General features: G+C 39.9%; 1 protein-coding gene across 3 annotated transcripts in view; it reads right to left on the bottom strand.

The window, feature by feature from the left end:
- Positions 1–2561: 2561 nt before the first annotated feature.
- Positions 2562–22194, bottom strand: part of cdh4 (cadherin 4, type 1, R-cadherin (retinal)) — a 414572-nt gene continuing 394939 nt past the window's right edge. For 2 of the 3 annotated variants that reach the window (XM_084728666.1, XM_084728652.1), the window contains exons 12-17: positions 20032–20183; positions 13232–13468; positions 12242–12475; positions 11944–12083; positions 7345–7509; positions 2562–4451 (exon numbers count right to left, since the gene is read on the bottom strand). In XM_084728666.1, the coding sequence (XP_084584792.1) occupies positions 4245–4451; positions 7345–7509; positions 11944–12083; positions 12242–12475; positions 13232–13468; positions 20032–20183 (1135 nt within the window). In that variant the 3' untranslated portion in view covers positions 2562–4244. The remainder of the gene's footprint in view (positions 4452–7344; positions 7510–11943; positions 12084–12241; positions 12476–13231; positions 13469–20031; positions 20184–22194) is intronic. The other variant, XM_084728660.1, reaches the window with a different exon arrangement.

Below are 22194 nucleotides of genomic sequence, written 5' to 3'. Positions count from 1 at the left end.
ACTTCCTGACCCCATACGCAGCTCTCCTACTCCTTCTGAGATGCAATAAAACGACAAATAGCAGGAGTTTTTATTAGAAAATGAAGCCATATCCAAACAATAGGGTCAAAGATTAACTATGTAATTGCAAAGGGAGTCTGTTCTGCTTCATGTCTCTTTCCAACACTTAAAAATGCATGATTCCATAGTAAAAAATAAAGAAGGTGCAGTCATTCAGTATGCAAATACAAACAGTTCATGAATAAAGCAGTGAATTTAAAGCCACTGTGTGTAGACTTTTTTTTTTATGTGATTATAGAATATTTGAAATACAATCCAGGTGAAAACCGATGCAGTCTCTGTGGTGCTTTCAGCTCATTCATCATCAGTATCCCCCAATCGATTCATGTGTGGGTGGGAGTTGGAGGCATGCACTGCTTTCAGCCACAGTACCTTCATTAATACCACAACTGGGGGTTGCAAACATCAGACATGTTCAAATCCAACACGTAGCAGCTTTAAGTCTAGACTAGTCGAGATAAAGCTGTAATAAATGATTATTTTAAAGACGACAGAGGGCCCATTGTGATTAAAAGTTTTGAGAGACATTATATTGTAAGTGACCAGCACTGAACCAGCCTGAACATGTTGCACAGTTCAGCATTAACCTGAAGATGGGTTGTGTCTAGATGGGAACCCCAGACTTGTGAGAGTGATAATTTGAACCGAGTTTTGAGTTATTTTTGTCCCTAAACTTAAGCAAACATGAGCTTTAAAGAACACCTGTTGTTTTCAATGGCTGAAAGTGCACAAAAAGTGTTAAGAGGCACATCAAATTGCCTTGATACCCCGACCTTGTTTAGACCTTGAAATGTCAAATAATTACCAAAGATTTTTTTTTCTGCAGCTGCAGTATCTGTTTAGTGAAGGCTAAAAGGACTAAAAAAGGCATCCATGCCAGAGATGGGTGCTGACGGGGGGGTAGCACTTTTTAAAACTACATTTAAAGCACTCTGTGCTGTGCTTTAAATCTAGTTTTGGGAATAAGGGGGAAATGGACATGCAAATATGGACAGTGCCAATGTGATTACAAAAACTTTTTGATCATGAATCCTAATGATACTGTAGTTCAGTGGTTTCCTCCAGGCTGGAGTCTGGAGAAATGCTGCGCTGCATTATTATAAACTTCGATGAACAGTCCAGGCTGTCTCTCCCTTTTAATCTCCTTGGTCTATGCTGGTGTTCAAGCCTGATCTCTGTTGTACTGCAAACATTTGCAAACTGTTATATGTTGTTAATAATCCTGGCTGCCACACACCATTTAGTCATTATATAGACTAACATGAAAAAAGGTGAGGACGTTTTTCCCTCAATAATATTTAATTAACAAAATAAATTATTGATAATAATAATAAAAAGATACATATAGAGACATATAAATAGCAACCTCTTTCTATAATACTGCTGGTTCTGTGGTGTTGGCATTTTAAATTTGATGGTTGCAGTGCACCATAGGAGCATCAAAAGTGCAGTTTGATCTTGAAAAATGAAATTCATTAGGTACTGATCTATGGCTATTTTACATAGGGCTACAGATACCAATGTTTTTTGCCCAGGAGGGCAAAGTCATGACCTGCTCCTCTGACAATCTTACCATAACCATAACTTATCACTCGTCATAACCATAACTTATCACTCGTCATACCTAAATCTAACCAACCCAACCAATCAGAAGCAGAGAAGGACCGGTCATGACTTTGCCCGCCTGGGACAGAAGAAAAGTGGTACATGCCACACCTGTCAGGGGGATGGCTTATCTTGGCAAAGGAGTAGTGCTCACTAACACTTATTCGAATAAATTTGTGAACAGAAACAGTGAAATAAAACTTTTGTTTCCATAGAAGAAGTTTTAGATACAGCAAAAAGTGCTGAGTTTACATTTTTGTTGAATGTACAAACACAAGCCAAAACAAATAGTCCTTGCATGTCTTGTGACTAACAAGACATGCAAGGACTATTTGTTTAGTGGTTAACATGGCTTTTTACCTCAACAAACATATCTCTTATCTCTATTATCTACCATTTTTTTCCCCCAGCAGGGCTGAGTCATGACCTGCACTATTCTGCCTCTGAGTGGTTAGTACTTGTTGCCTACATTAAAGTTTAGGCATGGGGGAGTAACTAGTTAAGGTTATGGTATGAATATCATGGCTATCCAATCAGAGGCACAGTAGGGCGGGTCATAGCTTCTATAGCCCTCTGTGAAATTACCATAGTTCAGTAAACATCTTTTTGTCACGATAAAGCTGCACATTTTAGTGCAGAGTGGCCTTTTATTGTAATGAGTCGAAAACACAACTAATAAATTTGTGACCAAAATTTCAAAGACATACACATTTTGTATGCATTGAAGGAGTCTTAGAGCTTCTACTTTGATTCATGCAAAATCGGAGTAAACACAAAAGCACTGCGTTTATATTTTTGTTGAGCAAAATCAGTGTTTTAGAGTCGTTTCTCAAATCTAGGGTTCCCATCAAGACACAACGTCAACAATGTAGGGAATATTGAAAAAAGATGGCACGTTTTCAAAACATGTCTCGTTTATTTTCTGAAGCACACATCCAGTATCTAGATGAATGAATAAAAGAATTCCAGGACACTGAATAATAGAACAACTATCAGCAGGCATGGCTAATGAACCTTCCACTGTCCCGAGGGCCCAGGGACACGTCTGTCAGAGACAACACAGAGTGAAAGGGGAAGGCTGTGTTTTCACATATAAAAGGGGTATAACAAAGCACTTTTAGAAAACAACCTCAAAAAGAAAACGAAAAAGAGCAAAACATGTATAAGCAGGCATCTTAAAAATGGAATTATGCTTCAACAGAAAAACAAAGAAACAAAAATATCCACATATTAAAAATGAACGGGCCAAAAATCCCCTAAGCCCCATGAAGAGCTAGAGAAAGAGCAGCAACTTTTATGTCATCAATACTTCAAAAATAGGTATCTTACAGTATTTTTATTTTCTCAGTGTCTTTATACAGAGTATATTCATATAGTTTCTGCTGACTATTTTCACATTCTCACCACATAGTAACAAGTGCTTTAAGTAAAACATTTTGGAAAAAAAAAATCATGCACCTTTTAATAGTTTTGTTGGCCTATAAAAAACGGGAATGTTCAAGGCGACAAAAAGAAAAAAAAAAATTCCTCGGATGCCTTTGTTCCACTTTCTTACACTGTCTGACTAATCAGATCATGCCTACATAAGCTTTACAACTGTGGAGAAAGCAACACAAAACCGTACAGGGCAGGCAAGCGTCTCAACATGAAGGCTCCTAAACTCATGAGTCCACAGAGGAAAGGCAGGCATTCTCCACTAAATTAGAAAACCCCCACATGTATAAAAATGGTCTCACACAATGTCAGCGTGTCGACAGGTGATGCTTGTGAAAGTCAAACTGAGCAGGTCCGTGGAGAAGAGGCTTGTCCTCCCCGTAACGACTCGTACTGGCTTCTTTTGGGCCGTAATTCACTGGGTTATGATATCCGATAGTCTGCCCTGGTTGTGTCCTTCCCTCCTGGGACTGGCTGCTGGGGTTGTTTGTCTGCACCACTGTAAGGAGGGGGAGAGGAGGAGAGACAGGCAGGGCTGGTTCGAGGAGCACAGAGAGGGGGGAGTGCGGGGAGACGACGAGAGAAAACGCGCCTCCACTGTACTGCACGAATGGCAACCGATCCTGAGATAGCAGGAGTCTGATACAAAAACACACCACAAAAGGCACTTTATAAAATGACAGTGCTTCTGTTCTAAGGAAATTCAAGTTGACAGAGTGAAAGAGAGAGTCAGAGAGCGTCTTCCCGAAAACATTCTCTTCAGTGTGAGACTAAAGCAAGAGATGGGTTTGTTTTAACAATCAATCAAAGCACAAATTCACTACTCGTGTCTCTCACGACCGCCTTGATTCATCCCCGGAGAGCTCCGGGTCCAGCACGGTGAGAGAACAACAAAAGAGAAAACAAAAACGTCACACTACAAACTCGCCACTAAAAAATATAAAGCCAGAATACAGTTGCGTTGCAGCGGAATTCATATTTGCGGGCTCGGTCGCTAACTCGGCGGAGGAACAGACCCTCGCACGTCCACCGTAGAGCCTGCGTCATGTTCTTGGCCCCTGCCCGCGGTTTTTAGGAGCATCCGTCCATCCGACCCCGCCTCTCCCGACCCCTGCCACAGCCCCGCCCAGCCCCCTTCTCCGCTCTCAGTCGTCGTCCCCTCCGCCGTAGAGGTCGGCCAGCTTCTTGAAGCGAGGGCCCCAGTCGTTGAGGTAGTCGTAATCCTGGTCCCCTGAGCTGATGGAGTTGAGCGAGCTGACGGAGCCGGCAGTCGAGCCGCTGCCCTCGTAGTCAAACACCAGCAGGGAGTCGTAGGGAGGGGCTGTGGGGTCGTTGTCTGCTGCCCTCAGACCCTGGAGACACAAACATCCACAGATAGAAAATGAAGGACCTTCCCTGTAGTCATAGTATTTCTTCTTGGATGTCTTTTTGTCCTTTTAGGTTTTGACCAATGCTTTTGATACTGTCATAAAATTCTAACTTACAAACTTCCAAAATGATAGAGAATAATTTGTAATCATTACTGGCTGCATGTTTAAGAAGTTAAAGATACTTTCCGGGGCACCACTGGGCTCTATCCTCGGCCCTCTATTATTTACACATAAAAAGAGGCAGAGTACAGTTTTCAGCTATCTGTACTTTACTTAAGTATGTATTTTTCTGACAACTTTTTAATTTTACTTCCTACATTTAAACACAAATATCTGTAGTGTTATGTCTTTTTTTAGTACAAAAAGACATAACAAGACAAAAAAAGACAACAAAATGAAAAAGGTGGGACAAGGTGGAGAAGATGAAAAAGACGTGACAAGTGTAACAGAATGTAAAATGTTGTCACAAGACAAAAAAGACATAACAACAAGAAAAAGATGTAAAAGACAAAACACCAAAAACATGTAACAAGACCTAAAATGTCGTAACAAGTCAAAAAGACAAGATTTTTAAGACATAACTAGAAAAAAAAATGATGTAAAAGACAAAAAAGATGCAACAAGATGAAACACCAAGGGAGACTCGATCACAGAGAAAAGGCAAAGTTCAGGTAGCTTTGTACAGAAACAGTCTGTAGAAATGTCCTTCAGAGGACAACTTTTTACTTTTATATTTTGAGTTCCTTTCAGAGTCCATGAGTACATGTCCACTTTCACCTGAGTGAAGAAGTTGAATCAGTACTTATAGTTTTTTACACAAATATCTGTATTTTAGTACAGAATGTGTGGACTTTTGTCCACCCATCCAGCTGCTTATCTGAAATCGGGTTGCAGAGGTAACAGTTCCAGCAGGGGACCCCAGACATCCCTTTCCTCGGCTACATTAGCCGGGTTTTCAGCAGAATTACTCTCAATATTCTGAAAAATTTAACTTCATGATCTTTTGCAATAAAAACAAATCCTACTTCAAGGATGGTGCCAAATATTAATTTTCAAAGTACCTAATACCAAATTCTTATGAATTATTGTAGATGGAAATTCCATTCAAATGGGAAAACCATATTGTACATGTATGCAGGGCATGGTGTTGCTCAGTTTATTGAGAAAAGTTTGTTCTTTGATCCATCTTTTAAAAATCTTTATTATGGTCTTATTTTCCCATATATCTACTACTGTAATATTGTGTGAACTTCTACACATCCACCATATTTAAACAAAACATTAATAATTCAGAATTCAGAATTATTTCACATTCTGACAGACAAGATCCATCTGCCCCTCTCTTTAAGAAATATTCATTACTATCCATATCCATCAAAGTTTTTCAGTTTTATCATCAGACATTCACTCTTATTCAACTGGGCAAAAAATGATTTCCACTTACCCTATTGTCCTCATTGTTAGCCCTTAGATCACAGTTGAAGGCACAGTTCCAAAATAAAAAAAATATTTTTTTTCCTCTGGCCTGCTGTTAATTCATCTAGATTTTTTGGGTTTGAGTTGCAGAGTTTGATAGATATTGGCCATAGGGACGTCTTCCTTCTCTCCAGGATAATGGGACTAAATGGCACTTTAGTCCATTTAGTCCCAAAATAAAGAAAACAGTGTTTCCAAAAATCATGACTCAAGATAATCCACAGACCTTGTAGTAATGCAATTACATTTTCATGTAAGAACCTTTTTTTTCTTTCTAGTAGAAAAGAAAGTAGTTCTGGTAGATTCCACCACACAAAGAAAGTGGCTCATTCGTTAAAATGCTCACAACAAGGTCAGTGGATTATCTTGAGTAACTGGGTCATAATTTCTAGAAAAAGACACTGGTTTGGAGTTTTTCAAATGTATTTTTTGGTGCTTTGAGCAACACAAGCTGAGTGATATTTAGTCCAGTTATAGTGGAGAGAAAGCAGACGTCTCTACAGCTGATATCTCCAAAACTCTGCAACTCATATTAAAAAAATCTAGACAGACAAACAGCACCACAGACCAAGGGGAAATATGTATTTTTGATTCTGGGGTGAACTGTCCCTTTAAAGACATTTCTCATTTCATCTTGAACCTTATAAGAAGATGTTTCTGTTGACTGCTCATATCTAATTATTCCAGGTCTTTTCACTGTTTCCTTTTGTTCTTTTCTTTTCTTCTGTTTACGCCTGCTTGTTTGTCTTCAGTATACAGACAGTTTGTGTTAAACTGTCTCTATTGTTTGTTCATTTTTGCTGAGCAACAATGTTATTCTGTTATAGGGGAGGATTCTGGATGAGCCTCTCTATTATTGACAGTATTATTGTTGTCCAACTAAACTAAACTAAAGTAAACTAAACTAAACTAAACTCTTCTGTTTGGTCAGACCTGTAAAGTTAAGGAGGATGGTCTTTTAGTAAAACTGGACTCCAGCCAGTCATTGTTGTTCACCAACAATATAACTGAGTCAATGGTTTTCCGCAGACTGTAAAAGTTGCAATAAAGCGTGTCTCATCTTGCTCACCCACCCATTAGAGTTTTAATGTTCTATCATGCTCTGAATGCTGTTTCAGAGCCAAACATCGAGCTGTATACACGGGCCAAATATTTCTAGCAGCCTCCCTGCTGACAGGAATACAATTCTGGAGAATAAAAAAAAGTGAATCATCACATTTTTCATTGAAATATTAAAAAATCATCACTTCTGACAATCCATCCCTCCCCTCCAAAAAAGGCCTTTTAAAACTCATGTTGTGTAAACTTTTGGAAGAGTCACTGCAAGACCGTCCAGCGTATAAAAAGAAAAAGTCATGGGAACGACATCAAAACATCTTTCCTCCATTCTTGAACTTACATCATTGATGAAGTCTCCTATGTCTCCAGGGTGGGGCAGACTGGGTCTGACGGGGTACTGCGACTCAGCGATCACAGGTCTCTCGTCCACCCTGCGCACCCCCGCTGGCTTATTGATGATGTGGTCTAAAGATTCAGGCTGCTGCAGCTGGCTCAGGTCGTAGTCCTGGATAGAGGCCATAGAGAGAACGTTGAGACACTTCATCATAATATTCTTGTGATTTTTTTTCTACTTTTGGCAAAACTACAGATTTTTTGTAAATGTGAAAAGCATTCAGTCAGGCCAGTTAACAACTGAACAAATGACTAAACCTTTTCTAATTTTCTGATTCTCTAAATTGAGTATGTGCATTGTGTTTTAAATTGTGCTCAGTTTTTTTAAACTTGATAAGAACAGTATAGTTTGGCCTCGTCCAATTGTCTGCCCTGACACACTTTGATGTGCGTTTTTGTTAAGTCTGCGAGATCTCAGGGCTGACCTGCAGAAAAATCTGTGCTACAGATCTCCGGTTTCTAACGGACGTTTGAGCCCTTTGGTAAATCTGCAGTGCTGCAGTCTTTGCTTGAGGGAACTACCCACAATTCATAGTGTTTCAGTGTTAGAAAAAAGGATGTTAGGGCAAGTCTGACATGATAAAAAACACTGAGAGCACTTAGAAGAACATAACCTTCAGGCAGCAGCTACGGTTTGATCAAACAACACTGATAATCAGTGCTGGGGAGTAACTAGTTACAGAGAACGGTATTACGTAATTAAATGAAAAAATAAATGTTACTGAAATCCACTACAGTTACAGTTCATGTGATGTCGGGGGTGTATGAGGAACTTATCACTGAATGTATTACCTACTGTAGACGACGCGTCCTTAGTTTGGAGAAGCAGTGAGAGACTCCAGCAGGGAAGCTAAATAGTGACCTGCTGTGGATAGTGTCGGTAACAAAAGGTAGTTCAGCCACTTGAAAAAAAAGCCCACCGCCCAAATATTATATCAGCTTAAATGTCTGCTACATTTAGAGGATTTTCATCGCTTTACTTTGCTATCAGACAGCCTTGTCTGATGGAAAACCACTAGGAAATGAACCAAACTCCATAGGCAAACCAGTCATTTTAAGTTTGCAGACCCCAACAGTTGCTGGTCTACTGCTGCTGCTGCTGGTTAGTTTACTTGTGTTATTGTGTCAATTCAGTCTTTTCTGTTCAGATTCACCAAAGTAACACAATGACACAAACAAACTAACAGATCAAGGCAGTGGTAGAGCAGCAGTTGTCAGATTCAGCAGGGTAAAATGACAGATTTTGTGTATGAAGTTTGCTTGGTTTGGAGAGAGCAATATTTGTATTATATAACAGTGGTTTCCTGTCAGAAAAGGCTGTCTGGTGGCGAAGTAAAGAGGTGAAGATACTGCAAATACAGTGTACACTTAAACATATATCAATCTTTTAGGTGGACCTTTTGTTAGAGGCTAAAACACCTTTTGTTTGCTTATTGCTTAACTTCCATGCTGGTACTCCGCACTGCTTCTCCAAACTGAGGACATGCCGACCGTAATCTACTAATAATACACTGGCAATACACTGACTATTGATAAGTACCTCATACAACCTCACATCAAATGATCTGAATTATCCCTTCAGTACACTAATGGTCGGGTGTCTTACCGAGAGCTGTTAATACATCAAATTTGGACCTTTGTTTTTTTATTGGTTCTCTACTTTGAGTTTGGAGCCCCTCTCTTTTTGCTAGAAAAGTAATCAAAAAGTAATCAAATGTAATAAATTACATTCTTTTGATAAAGTAATTTCTTTCTTTCTTTCTTTCTTTCTTTCTTTCTTTCTTTCTTTCTTTCTTTCTTTCTTTCTTTCTTTCTTTCTTTCTCTCTCTCTCAGAAACTCACAAACACTCTCGGTCTGTTGATATTTATGTGCTAATTATTCTAACTGCACTATGTGCTTGCTGTTCAATTTACATTCACTGCTGATTTCTGTGAGTCTAAACTAAATGGTACATAACAAATGAATGGTCTGTGGTCCAGAATGTTGTAAAATGTTTAACTATGTGTTGTAAATAGAGCAGGTTGAGTTCACTCAACTGTTCTCTTGCATCTGATAAATAATTGTACCTACTAAATCCTCACGCAAGTGCTTAAGAGTGAAATATGTCTCCATACACTGCAGCCATCTGACGCTGGTGTGTGTTAATGCATTGGATAGCTGCTGTGTGTGGGCGTTGGAAAGTAGCAAGTATCAAAAAAGGCATAATTAATCATACATTTCTGAATTAATCAAAGCTGTCGGAGCTGAACATTGTTGAAGGTTTTCATTTATTTAGAAAATAGTATTAGATAAGAAATGGCCGTGTGCAGTGGGTGTCGGACTTACATAACCATTTCTGGGCAGAAAAGGGGCTCGTCATACAGAAAGAGTTGCACAGTCGACTGTACGTGGAATTCAAGCCAAGCAGCCTCAGCCCCAGCAGTTGTTTGTGAGGCAGAGGGCAGACTGCACCCTGAAAACATTTTTCTAAGTCTGGCTCACATTTAGAGAAGAACATTTCGTTCTCTGAAGACTCTATCAGCCTGAACAAGCCCTTCCCAATCTTGTTCCTGGTTCTTTATGATTCATTTTTACAATAATGGTACATAGACTCATCTTCTGTCTGCTCACAATTTCATTAAATATATTCTTAGTAAGACAGAGTTAATAATTGAGATTGAAACTGTTAATTTCTACAAAAATCAGGGGTTTCATTTCGACATGAAATTTAACTGGCCAGAAGATGTGAATGCTTTGTGCTCATAAAGGACAGGCTGGGTTATTTTTCCACAGTAAGGTGAGCAGGAAGCTGTAAAATGTCTTTAAAATGACTTCTGTAGCAGCAACCTTCTTTTATTTATTTAAATGATAACCAGTGATAGAATTTAACTCGTTTCACTTTAAGCTTTAAAGGTTTTTGTAGCTTAAAATGTGTTTTGAATGATGCTCCACAGAACAATTTAGAAGTCTTTTGGGTTCACTGCTGTGAATCATTTCCATGCCGTGATATTTGATTGTTTTTCGGAGACACAGGTGGTATGTTTCACATAAATTTTAAGGTCTTGTTTCAGCAATGGTTTATCAATAACTGTTTTACTTGTTTTTCAGGCAAAAATGCCAAACATTCGCTGGTTCCAGCTTCTCAAATGTGAGGATTTAATGACTTTCTTTGTCATATATGACAGTAAACAGAGTATTTTTGTAATGGTTTTGGGATTTAAGTTCAGTTATTACCTGTTTTATTATGAAAGAGTCTTCCCTCCTGTGTCCCTGTTCTTCCCGCCTGATTTCCTCTGCTTCAGTAGTTAATTAGTTCCCCGTGTATTTAGTCTGTGTGCTTCCCTCTCTTCTTTGCCAGTTCGTCTTTGCCCTGGCATCTAGAGTCCCAGAGTTTCCCAGTATTTTGGACTTCTATTTTGTTTTTGGACTCTTGGCCAGATTTATTATTTGGACCATGGTGCCTTTAGACAGTTTTGACCTATGCCTGCCTACCTTCTGTAAGCCTTTTGTATTTTGAATTTGAGTCTTTAAATTTGAATCTGAGTCTGCATTTTGATACATTGATGGTGAAATAAAACAAGCAATTTGACCACAACAGCTTGATCGGTGGGAAATTATAATGAGTGTTTCACACTATTTTCTGACATTACATATATAAAACTATTAACTGATTAGTATAGAAAGTTACTGGCAGATTATTCTCTAATTGAAATGATCATCAGTTGCACTTGATCTTATTAAATATACTCTTTTTTTAATTTTGTGGCAAGGCAGGCTCCTGAACTACTCTGGTGTCATCAAGGAATGTGTATTAGTTTGACTTGTCTCTCTTTTATTACTTGTCACTAGGGTTGCAGTAGTATATTGTTGTTACAGTATACCATGGTATTAAAATTGATGGTACTGAAAACCATGCACCCTTGCTTATCTACAGTACTGAATTCTGCAGTACAAATATTGAATATTAAATGACTGAATTTTGAAAAGGAGGCTAACAGTGGGGTTCTCAGCGGAGCACTAGACCCCAAATCCAGTAGCACATCACAAGTTTTCATGGAGGACAAAATACTCACATTTCATTTATTTATTTGGCTCACATCACGATAAAGAACTGCTCACATGTTTTGGCACAATGCACAAAACACACAACGTCTGTAGTGCGTTTGACTTGAAGACTTGAGATTTGTCATCTTTATAGAATATTGCATTCTAACAAGTTTCATGTCTGTCAGGACATTTTATTATCTGTTGAAGTAATAATCTGTTATTATTCCTTTGAGAGCCATTATCACCGGTGATATTAATTCTAATTGTATTATTCTGTGATATTTTTAAAGGGTTATCATACTGTGAAAATCTCATACCGTTGCTTTCCTCACTGACACATTAGTGTCCCTTATGGGAATTGATAAAGTTATCTAATCTAATCTATCAATAAATTCCTCACCTTCAATGAGAGACACTAAATAAAGAGTTTGTTTCAGAGTAAGTTAAATTTCTCAAAGATGTCTATGCTGTTTAACAGCTTTTGTTATTATGCATATATTCATTATCTTCAAACAATACCTGGTCCTCCTCTCCTCCACCCTCCTCGTCATACTTGAGGATGTTGTCTCTGACGTCGTCCTCGGGGTCGATCAGCAGGGGCTTCGCCTGGCGCTCCTTCTCTCTGCGCTTCATCCACACCACAAACAGCAGAACCATGCCTGTGAAAAACACACAGCGGTAGCAGCGGAGAGTGAATACTGGCATGGCTTATGAACAGTTGTCATAGAGAAAAGCTGTCAGTAACAGTTTGCTGAGCAGTCTCGCGACTACAAGTAACGACCCGACAAGTTTGATCGTCCCTCTGTGCTGGACTCACTGAGCAGTATGATGATGCAAATGAGTATGGCGATGATGGCCCCGGTGCCGAGGCCGGCGGCTGCCACGGCCCCCGTGGCGCTGCAGTCCCCGTTATCGTCACAGGGACAAACTTTGACTCTAATCACGGAGCGGTTGGACAGAGGTGGGTTCCCCGAATCAGACACAATGATGGGGATCTCGTACACGCTTGCCTCCAGGTAAGGAATCCTTAGCCTCAGCTGAGCGTAGTCACCTGGAGAGTGGGAGTGAGATGAGGAGAAAATAGTGGAAAAGGGGTGAAACATGGGGGAGGAAGAGATGGAGGGGAGTGAGTAGGAGGGAAAAAGACATGGAGGAAAAGAAGAAAATCCGATTAGGCAGTGTACTGCGGAAAAATACATTTTGTTTACTGCAGGATATCATGTCATCATGCGCGTAGGTACGAGTGAATGACATCCCAAATAAAAGCTGTGCCCAAACAAACTGCACAGCAATCATTCTGACATGTATGCATGCGAGGCGGCATTAAAAAACAACAGAACGTATAACCTTCAGCATCTATCACTCAGTCAAGCTCAGACAAGCGCCTTGGCAGGAGAAGAATCCAGGTATGTGATCAGATTTGTCCTCAAGACAACTGCTGTGATACATCCATCTGGGTGGATTAGGTGACAGATCGGTTGCTCGGGGGACAGAGAGATGAATGGATCTCATTTGTCACAAACGATGGATCGTACGTCAACACTGGATGGCACCCGCGTCTCTCACTGTGAGCTTTGTGAGACATTTTGTTAAACTTGGACTTCTCTCACAGCTTACAGCAATCCCCAGTCCCCGTGATTGATGTCGCCAGTTACTCTGCAGAGGGATTTTGCATCCCATCTGTTAAGTTTATGGTTTAATTCAGTCGGGGATGCAGAATGGTTATATATATCAGTCCCTCATGCCTCCTAAATGTTACATCACAAGCGTAGGTAAAATATTTGCAAAATGTACAGCATTTAATTACCGCTGAGCCTGGAAATAGTCCAGTTGCGACGAACGCTGGCGGGAAAAGAAGGCAGCTCAAAGACGAAGGGCCCCACGTTGGGATCGGCGTCAGCATCGGAGGCTGTGATGTTGATCCTGGAGTTGGGGCGCGCACGCTCGCACACCTGCGCCTCGCGGGGTATGAGCACCGGTGCGTTGTCGTTCACGTCAATCAGGTAGATCTGGAGGGTTCCCGTCCCGCTGGCTTGAGGCGAGCCTGAAGGGAGGTGAGAGGAAAGAGAGGAGGAGGAGAAGAGATCAAAAGGATGAGATGGTGAGATAATAACGACAGAGGAGGGGGAGCAAAGATTAAATGAGTGGAGACGGAGCGAAAAGAAGCAGAGTTGGGAGACGGCGTGATGAGAAAGCAACAGAAGAAGGCAAAACAATCCTTCCATTTCAATTACATTTCTCCAGTTGATTCATGTGTGGAAGTGAGAAAATGAGGCGTGCAGGCAGACAAACAATCAGAGAAGAAAAAGGTTTTGTTTACTGAACGGCTGAAAGTGGAGGGGCAATACTGTGTGCATTTGTAGCGGAGCGCTTGAACAAAACAGCCAGAACAAATGAAAGGACACTTGCATTTTTTTTTAGTCCTTGTGTTTAGTGCAGGCTGCTTTCTGAAAAGGTTGAGGCGAGACTCGTATTGGAGGGGACAACACGCACATAAAGATTGCTGCTATCTGCACTCTGCAAAACCCACTGGGAAAATGATTTAAAGGCTAACCCGTTCACTACATCCAGCAACACAAGCTCATCATAACTTATTCAGGGTTTCACACGATTGTCAGGCCAGAACAGAACCATCAGGTTGGGGGGAGACATTTTTTGATGTTTTATGCATTAACAGCAAACCCTCTAATGTGCTTTGATTACAGCAGACTGCACAGTCACTGAACTGCACTTAAAACTGACGGAGAAATGTTGTTTATCCGCAACACTGTTTTTGTTGCTCTCCATGCTGTACAACATGGTGCTGGGAATAAGCGCCTCATTGTTTTTTAAGTGCTCTGCTTGCTTTTAAAGAAGCAAAGTGAACTTGAAGTTGTTTCTCTGGTCTGTTTCCAGTCAGTGCAACATGAAAACAGTGAAAACATTTGTAATGGCGGTGAACTCTAGTGTGAGGTTAAATATTTAAGTCTTAGACTGAAAATGAGAAGGAATAAAATGATGGTACAAGAACACAAGACACAAGAATAGTTTTGGTTATTAATTATTGTTGGCAAATATTTTGCTGTTTTTTGTGGGTAGAGCTTAAGTGCTAGATGCTAAATGCTAAACTCGTCTATGTTGAAAAGACAACTTGGAGATGGTTGGAAGAGGGACATATAAAACCGAAATATAACAAGGAGAAGTCACGCCTCTTCCTTTGAGCCCCTTGGTACCTAACTTCCAGAAAAATATGTAACATATATTGTTGTAAGCGACAGTGACATTCTTGACTTGTTTCTCATTTTTTAAATTGACAGACATCATATATGTAAGTAAGAGCACCATTCAGATCAAAAAAATAATTAGTCTCTTACCAAAGACTACATTTTTTTCTAGGTTAGGTCACATGGTCGTCTGCCAGAAGGGGTGTGACTTTGGTTCTCTACAGTCACATCTTCAGTTAGCTAATGTTAGCAAAACACTAGCTAACTGTCAGCTTGCGTTTTGCTAACATTAACGATGAGATTTAACTAGCTAGCTAAGGATTGATGTAGATTAGCTAGCTAGTTAGCTAATAATGTGATATTATGTTACTTTTACAGGTCCCTCAGCAACAGCTTTTTTTTTTTTTTTTTAGCACATTTTGTTGTTTCTTGTTTCTTAACAATGGTTGAAGAAAATACAAGATATTCTGAATTTGCACCATTACTCACTTCCTGTACTGTTACTCACTCACTTTAAAAAGTTCACATTAACCAATGGGACCAGACTGGCCAACCCGTACACACTCACTCAATGGATGGATGATCTTTTTACACTTGCAGGTTGGTTGACTGGATGAATATATTGGCTTTTGGCTGAGTCCATTGCCGGTTGTTTTCTTCTGGGTGTTTTTTTTCATTTTATTTTGTGGGGAGTGGATGAGTGCAAGTAAAACGGCCTGCAGACCCAGGCTTTTTTCACATCTAATGTGGTGAATTAAGGATTAATTTTGACCACACCAGAGTTAGTGATTGTTATAACAGTGGAAAGACAAAGATGACAAAGATGTTTTTGGTGAGTGTGTTTTACAAGTTAACAAAGCAATGAAAGCTTGTCTTAGTTCAAGAAAAACTTGAAATCAGAGGGAGTATTCTTCTGTTTAATAAGGAAAATAGGTGTGAAAATATTTCCTTTCTTTACATTTTGTGAGTTAATTTTGTTTATTTTGTTGCAGTTCGCACACATCTTCCAGCTTTCATCTTACTGTGTTTAACCATAGTTAACCATAGTCTTTGGTTTTATTGACTGACAGTGGCAGCTGGTATGTGATAAAATTGCAATAGCGAGCCATTATTACTTTGATTCTGTAAAACGGTCTATTTGTTTTGCCAGACTGCTGTCAATCAAATCTGATCAAACCACACCACACCACAACCAAACAGTCCCAACAGAGCAGATAAGCTGAGTTTTTGAGCGCCGAGCTCTTGTAATAAATAATACAGAGAAGTTTTTTTCTTCCAAAATGTAACTTTGATTGTTACTTATTTAGTTGTTAATATTTAATGATGAAGAGAAATACTTAAGATGTGAATTTCCAAGTTATTCAAGCCTCGGCAGAAGTGTGGGCAGGGAATAATGCAGAACAAATCAGCCAAAGAAAGACTCATAAATGTTATTTCTCTCATTTTAAAGTGTCTGTTTTCACTGGGATGTGGTTCAAATTACTGAAAAAAAAATCAAAAGACTTGACTGTGTTCAGAAAGAAACAGCACACAATTCAAGTTTGATTTATTTTCTCCAGTGAAAAGTATATGAAATTATGCAGATGAAATCAGTGGTGAGAAATGATCACAGTTACCAAAGCTAAATTCACTCAAGTACTGGTCATAAAGAGATAGTTTGGATTATTTGAAGCAGGGTTGGATGAGGTAGGACTTCTTTATCGATAGTCAGTTTGGAAGGGCACAGTTTCAAACTATCCAAACTATCCCCTTTGAACAAATCTGAGGTACTTCAGAACTTTTTACTCCACTACATTTATGTGACTTTTTTCTTTTTTTACAAATAGACTGATTTATCTTTAAGAATTATTTTTGAATTCTTTCACTTCTGACTTTTCTTGTTTGCTAATAACAATAATAATGATTTCTGTCTGACTGATAAATTTTCATCGGCTATGGTGGTTGTTCAAAAGTGATGAAAACCCATGATCCCACACCACTTCATGACATCATCCGACTACATATTTTGTTTTCATTTTTTATAAACACACCTAGCAGCATTGTGGTACTACCACTTTTACTTTGAGTAAAGGGTCTGCATGTTTCATTTGCCTCTGACAATCCTAACATTCTTCAGTGATGCTGCTTCTGATCTGAACATTCTGACCCAGAACTACAGATGAAGAATGTATGTGCGCTGCTCTGTTGAACAAACAGACTGCAGTGATATATTGTGGCCTTGATATTCAGTTGACAGCCTCCCTGCACATAGACTGTCAGCATGCCGAACATAACTTCTGATGCGGTGTAGTATAGATAGACTTTGCTCCAGTAGCTCATCAGGGCTGTATTTCAACATTTTTCCCCTATCAGACAGTAACTTGGTGCATCAACTATGTAAAGGTCTGTTGCCCCGGGCCCCAAGGCCCATCGACCGTCTTGTCGGTTATGATTGGCTGGGTGCTTTGTTGCTTCTTACGCTTCGCTTGAGTAGAATAAGTACAGAGAATTTCAATCAAAGTGGAATATATCCCCTTGTTGACACTGGGCTCCAGAATCAATAGGCAGTCAACACTTTGAGCTTAAGTTGGTGTGCTTCAGGGCAACCGATCCCTCATTTCTCACTAGAGTAAAAACACCTGGGTCCCTCCTACTTAAACAGAGAGCAAGCACCACCATTTGTAGTACTTCATAGTACTTTGGCTTTGTTGCAGCACCTGAGGCTGATACGCAAGGCCTTCATTGACTGATATTCTTTTTTTCCCATCGCAGACAGGGCAACGAAGGTCAGTGCATATTTATATACAAAAGATTGTATCCCCACACTTCAGAGTATCTTTTGAGAAAGTAGCAAGAGTGTGACGTATTTAACACTTCACACAGATTTCATTCATGGGATTCCCTGCCAAAGACCCACAGTGAATAAAACTTTACTCTTAGCTCGCCATGAGCGTGATTTCTACCCGACTGGTTTTGATTGTGGTTGTTGTTGTTTAAAATTGAAGAAAACAACGCCCATGGTCCCACACCACGTCATAACATGATCAGACTACATCTTCTGTTATTGTTTTCATGTGAGAAAGATGCCTAGCAGCAGAATTTACATATTGTGCATTTAAATGTGCAATGGCTTTGTCAAATACAAAAAGTCACAAGGTGACAAGACAGAAATATAACACAGTCTTAACATGTTGCTTTACTGAGGTGAGGTTTTCTAGTGCATATGAGCTACTGCAAAATCATATGTTCTTCTTCAAAATGTAGTATAATACATTTGATGATCAGTGCTTTTGTTTCAGTGACTCGTATCTCTTCACTGATTCACTCTGGACTGTCATGGAAGTTCTGCCAGCACTTATACATAAATAAAAAAATGAAATCACCCTAAATGTAGGTGTTTGGCCACAATGAGTTTTCATTATTCTTTTAGTCATTGGTTGAGTGACTGTTTCTTGCTTATTTTTAACTGTTAAGTTAACTGTTATGTGTAAGCGCACATATTTCTCAGTGTACAGCATGTGGTGGTGGGACCTCATATTTTTCAAATCTGAACATTTATAATTAAAATGATATTCCCTGATGCAAAAACATTTTAATTTATATGTAATGATTTCTCTGCTGTCCCAGAATTGTCACAGACACCATATGTTTGTGTCCCTGGAACAACAGGGCGTCCTTAATTTCAAGTGCTTATGACAGCTCTACATTGTGGGCAATTTGAGGGGGGATGAGGGGAGTTGAGGGGGGATGAGGGGAGATGAGGGGGGATGCCTTTGGACTTGTCGGCAAAATAACCAAAAGCCTGGGGCGCTTGGATAGCTCAATTGGTAGAGTGTGCCCCTCATGTATGGAGGCCGTGAGTCCTCTGCAGCAGCCGTGGGCTCAACTTTCTCCCATGGCCCTTAGCTGTGTGTCATTCCCCCACTCTCTCTCTCCATTTCCTGTCATGTCTTCAGCTGTCCTGTCATTAAAGGCATAAAATGCCCAAAAAATAAATGAAGTACATAAATAAATAACCAAAAGCCATCTCCCCGTAAACTTAACTGATGTTGATTTTTGGGTCAGATGGGTTGTTTAATTGAACAGGTTAGTGTAATCCTCCTGACTCAAGTCCTTTATCTAAATGACGTGCTGTGTTATTGATGAATCCATGTCGCTGTCCATGGTGCTGAAGTAGCAGATGATTTTGTAAATGCGCCTTTCTCTCTCAGCGCTGCCTTTCTGTCAGTTTCATCTTAGATCTATAATAGTCTGTAAACTATATGTTATAAATACTCAGTTCTAATGCATAGTGTAGCCCATATACTCTATAGTCTGGTGTCACCTTCATGATCAGAGTGACAATGGTGACATGTTATCGCGGAGGAGCCAGAGGATCATAGAAACACGCTGTCTATATATTGTTATAATAATTACTTGCATATTATTTTATTATCCATATTATTCATATTATTATACAAAAAGACAATTGTAGTAGAGAGAGAAGGGAGATAAGTGGAAAAAATGGAACTGAAGAATTAGAAATGGCATGTTAATGTGTATTGCAACAACGTCCTATGGGAGGTGCATATGGATGTGTGTGTTGGTTGGTGGCGTGGGGGCAGGCTCTCATTGGGCAATCCACCCCGTTAAAAATTAAATCACCAACTGGACGCAGTGCTTTCATTCTGATGATGGATTGAGATGAAAAATGTGACAGACAGCTTCCTTTTCAGTCAGAAGATGATTGATGGATTGTTATCAATATTAAAGTACAGCTGGTGCAATTTTTTCACAGTTCTGATGTTAAGCAGGGGTGAAGTCATCATGGTTTAGCATGCTGCAAAAGTACACACGTTGTTTACTCATGACGAAATACAGATACTTGTGTAAAAAAGAGGTAAAAGTACAAGTACTGATTCAGCTTCTCAAGTAAACATGAAAAGTACATGCTCTAAGATGTACTCAATGTATAAAAGTAAAAAGTAGCCTTCTGAAGGACATTTCTGCCAGCTGTTTTTTGTGCAAAGCTAACTAAACATCCCTGTATAAATCTCATGTTGCTTTTGTCTTGTTACGTCTGTCATGTGTGTACATATGCACTGATGGATACACCACAGAATCATATTTTCTGTGTTACTGTCCCATCCATTTGAGTTGAAAATTGAAACTGATATTAGAAAGCCGATGCGCAGTGATATAAAATAAGGCATAATCAATCATTACCCTCAAATCCATTACAACTAAAGTAACAAGCTTGTTGTAAAAATGTAAGGAGTGGGAAGTAGAGATATTTATATTAAAATGTCGGGAGTAAAAGTTAAAAGTTGTCCGAAAAATAAACACTGAAAACTCTATTCAAGTACAGTAATGACGTATTTGTAAAAAGTATATGCTCCCTGCTGTTTACTGGATAATCACGACACACACACTCATCCTGACTTACCAGACTTACCATTGTCGAATGCTAGGAATGTGGCCTCGTACACATTGTTTTTGACGTACATGGACTCGCGGTCCAGCAGGGCCATGGTGGTGATCTGACCGTTGGTCCTGTTGATCTTCAGCCAGTTAGCTGGGTCTGACAGCTTGGAGTACCTGCACACACACGCACACACACACACACACACACACACACACACACACACACACACACACACACACACACACACACACATGCGGAGGCAGAGAGAAAGCAGATACTTCATTAAACCCACACATAAATATACAGAAACATATTCTGCACATTAACAGCCAACTGTTACTTGAATTCCAGCAGCTCTGAATCTTTTATTTGTAGATTCAAAGTACCCATTATCAAGTTGAATGTTCATTACCATAATAAGCAATACCAGCCAAGCACCTTTGAAATATTACAGTGACATGGAGAGCGGAACATATGTTCACCGGGCTTATCATAGCAGCAGCTCATTAGCATGAAGACCGATGAAAACCTGAACCCATATGCAGAATGGCAAAGCAGCACTCTTAACAACTCCGCTGCTCTTTGTACCCACACAACCGCCACGGCGGCTCTCATCACCATCACCGGTCGTGACATCAACGGAGTGGAAAGTGACAGCTGCAATTAAAGTCTATAAATCCCATTAACAACTATGGCGAGACTTAACAAGTGACCGAGTGAAGGAAGTGCTTCACTTTCAGGAGTAATGAGAGACAGTTAATTGTTGACAAGCGAGAAGTCTCACCGGTAAGTATGTGGTCAGCGTGTCGCCACGGCGACGGGAGGTGGAGGTTAGAGACACGAGCGCAGAGAGAGGAAAAGTGAGAGATCAGAGGCGAGTTTCTGAATGTAAGCACGGGTGGTGGAGAACGTGATGAGGGGGAAAGGGGGCTTAATTAAAGCAGTGCGTTGGAGGCTGACACTGGTTAGCCAGACTCACAGGCATGGAGTGAAACTAATTCCACCTCCAGCTAAAGACACACAGTTCTGGACTAGTACACACTGAGCAAACAGACAGACAGAGAGACGTCTTGACAGACAGAGACAACCAACGTCACATTTTTGTAGTTTTTTTCAATGAGAGAATAAAATAAATAGACGAAAACAGATATAATTTCCGACGAAAGAGCTTGTCATGCAGTGTTTGTCAGGATCTGATGTTGCCCTGCAGGTTCGATTCCGGTGTTCGTGTGTCATGGATGGCACTCTCATCTCCTTCCTGTGCCAACGAGATGTCACCTCCTGCTGTCTTCATCTGAAGCTCTGGAGCAAAGTGTCTCACTATACTTGTGACAACTGCTACAAAACTTCACCCTAATGTTGTATTTGGAGCCCTCAAACAGCTCAGAAACAAAGCCCATATTATTGCTCTATCAGCTTTAATACCTCATTTCCTTAGTGTTATGAGAACTGCTTGTAAACACGATTTTGATTTATTTAAATGTCTCAGATGTTGGCAACAGTTGCATTAATTCTGTTTGTCGTCTCAAAGAGCTCAGCTGTAAAACACGGTCAGCTACAACAGATTTTATATTCTCTATATCTGTGATTGGTGTTGACAGTGCTCTTTATTCAGCGCGTCCCCTCCCAAATCCCAAATGCAAAAGTCTATTTGAATTTCCCTTATCAGATTTTTTACAAGAGTTTGTTCATAAAAGGCTTAACAGGGAGTTTGACCTCTCTGGGGTGTGACTGAAAATAAACATAAGTAATGTCAATATAAAGGACAACATGTCTTTGAGAGTTTTGTCAAACACAATGAATATGTTCAAGCACAGGACATGTAACATAAAACATGAAATATTTTGGTGTAATAACCTTTCGATATTGCTGTTGTTATTTTTGCAGATACAGCAGAAGTGTCTCTGAGACCCCAAAACACGGAAGTAAAGTCAATGTAAACAAAACACAGTTAAGGTTAATCCAAATCCTAATTAGCTTGAACACTTATCTTAAAGGGATAGCTCGGATTATTTGAAGTGGAGTTGTATGAGGTACTCAGTAGTCAGTGTATTAGCTACAGTAGATGCTGGTCGGCACACCCCCAGTTTGGAGGAGCACAGAGGAGCACCAGCACTGAAGCTAAGCAATGTACTGCTGTGGACGGGGTCAACAGCAAAACATACATTAACCACCTCAAAAAAA

Source organism: Lutjanus erythropterus, chromosome 2 (genome assembly GCF_056507025.1).
Source record: "Lutjanus erythropterus isolate fLutEry1 chromosome 2, fLutEry1.hap2, whole genome shotgun sequence".
Taxonomy (NCBI): domain Eukaryota; kingdom Metazoa; phylum Chordata; class Actinopteri; order Lutjaniformes; family Lutjanidae; genus Lutjanus; species Lutjanus erythropterus.
Note: the sequence above shows the minus strand (reverse complement) of the source record. Positions and strands in the feature narration are given on the sequence as shown.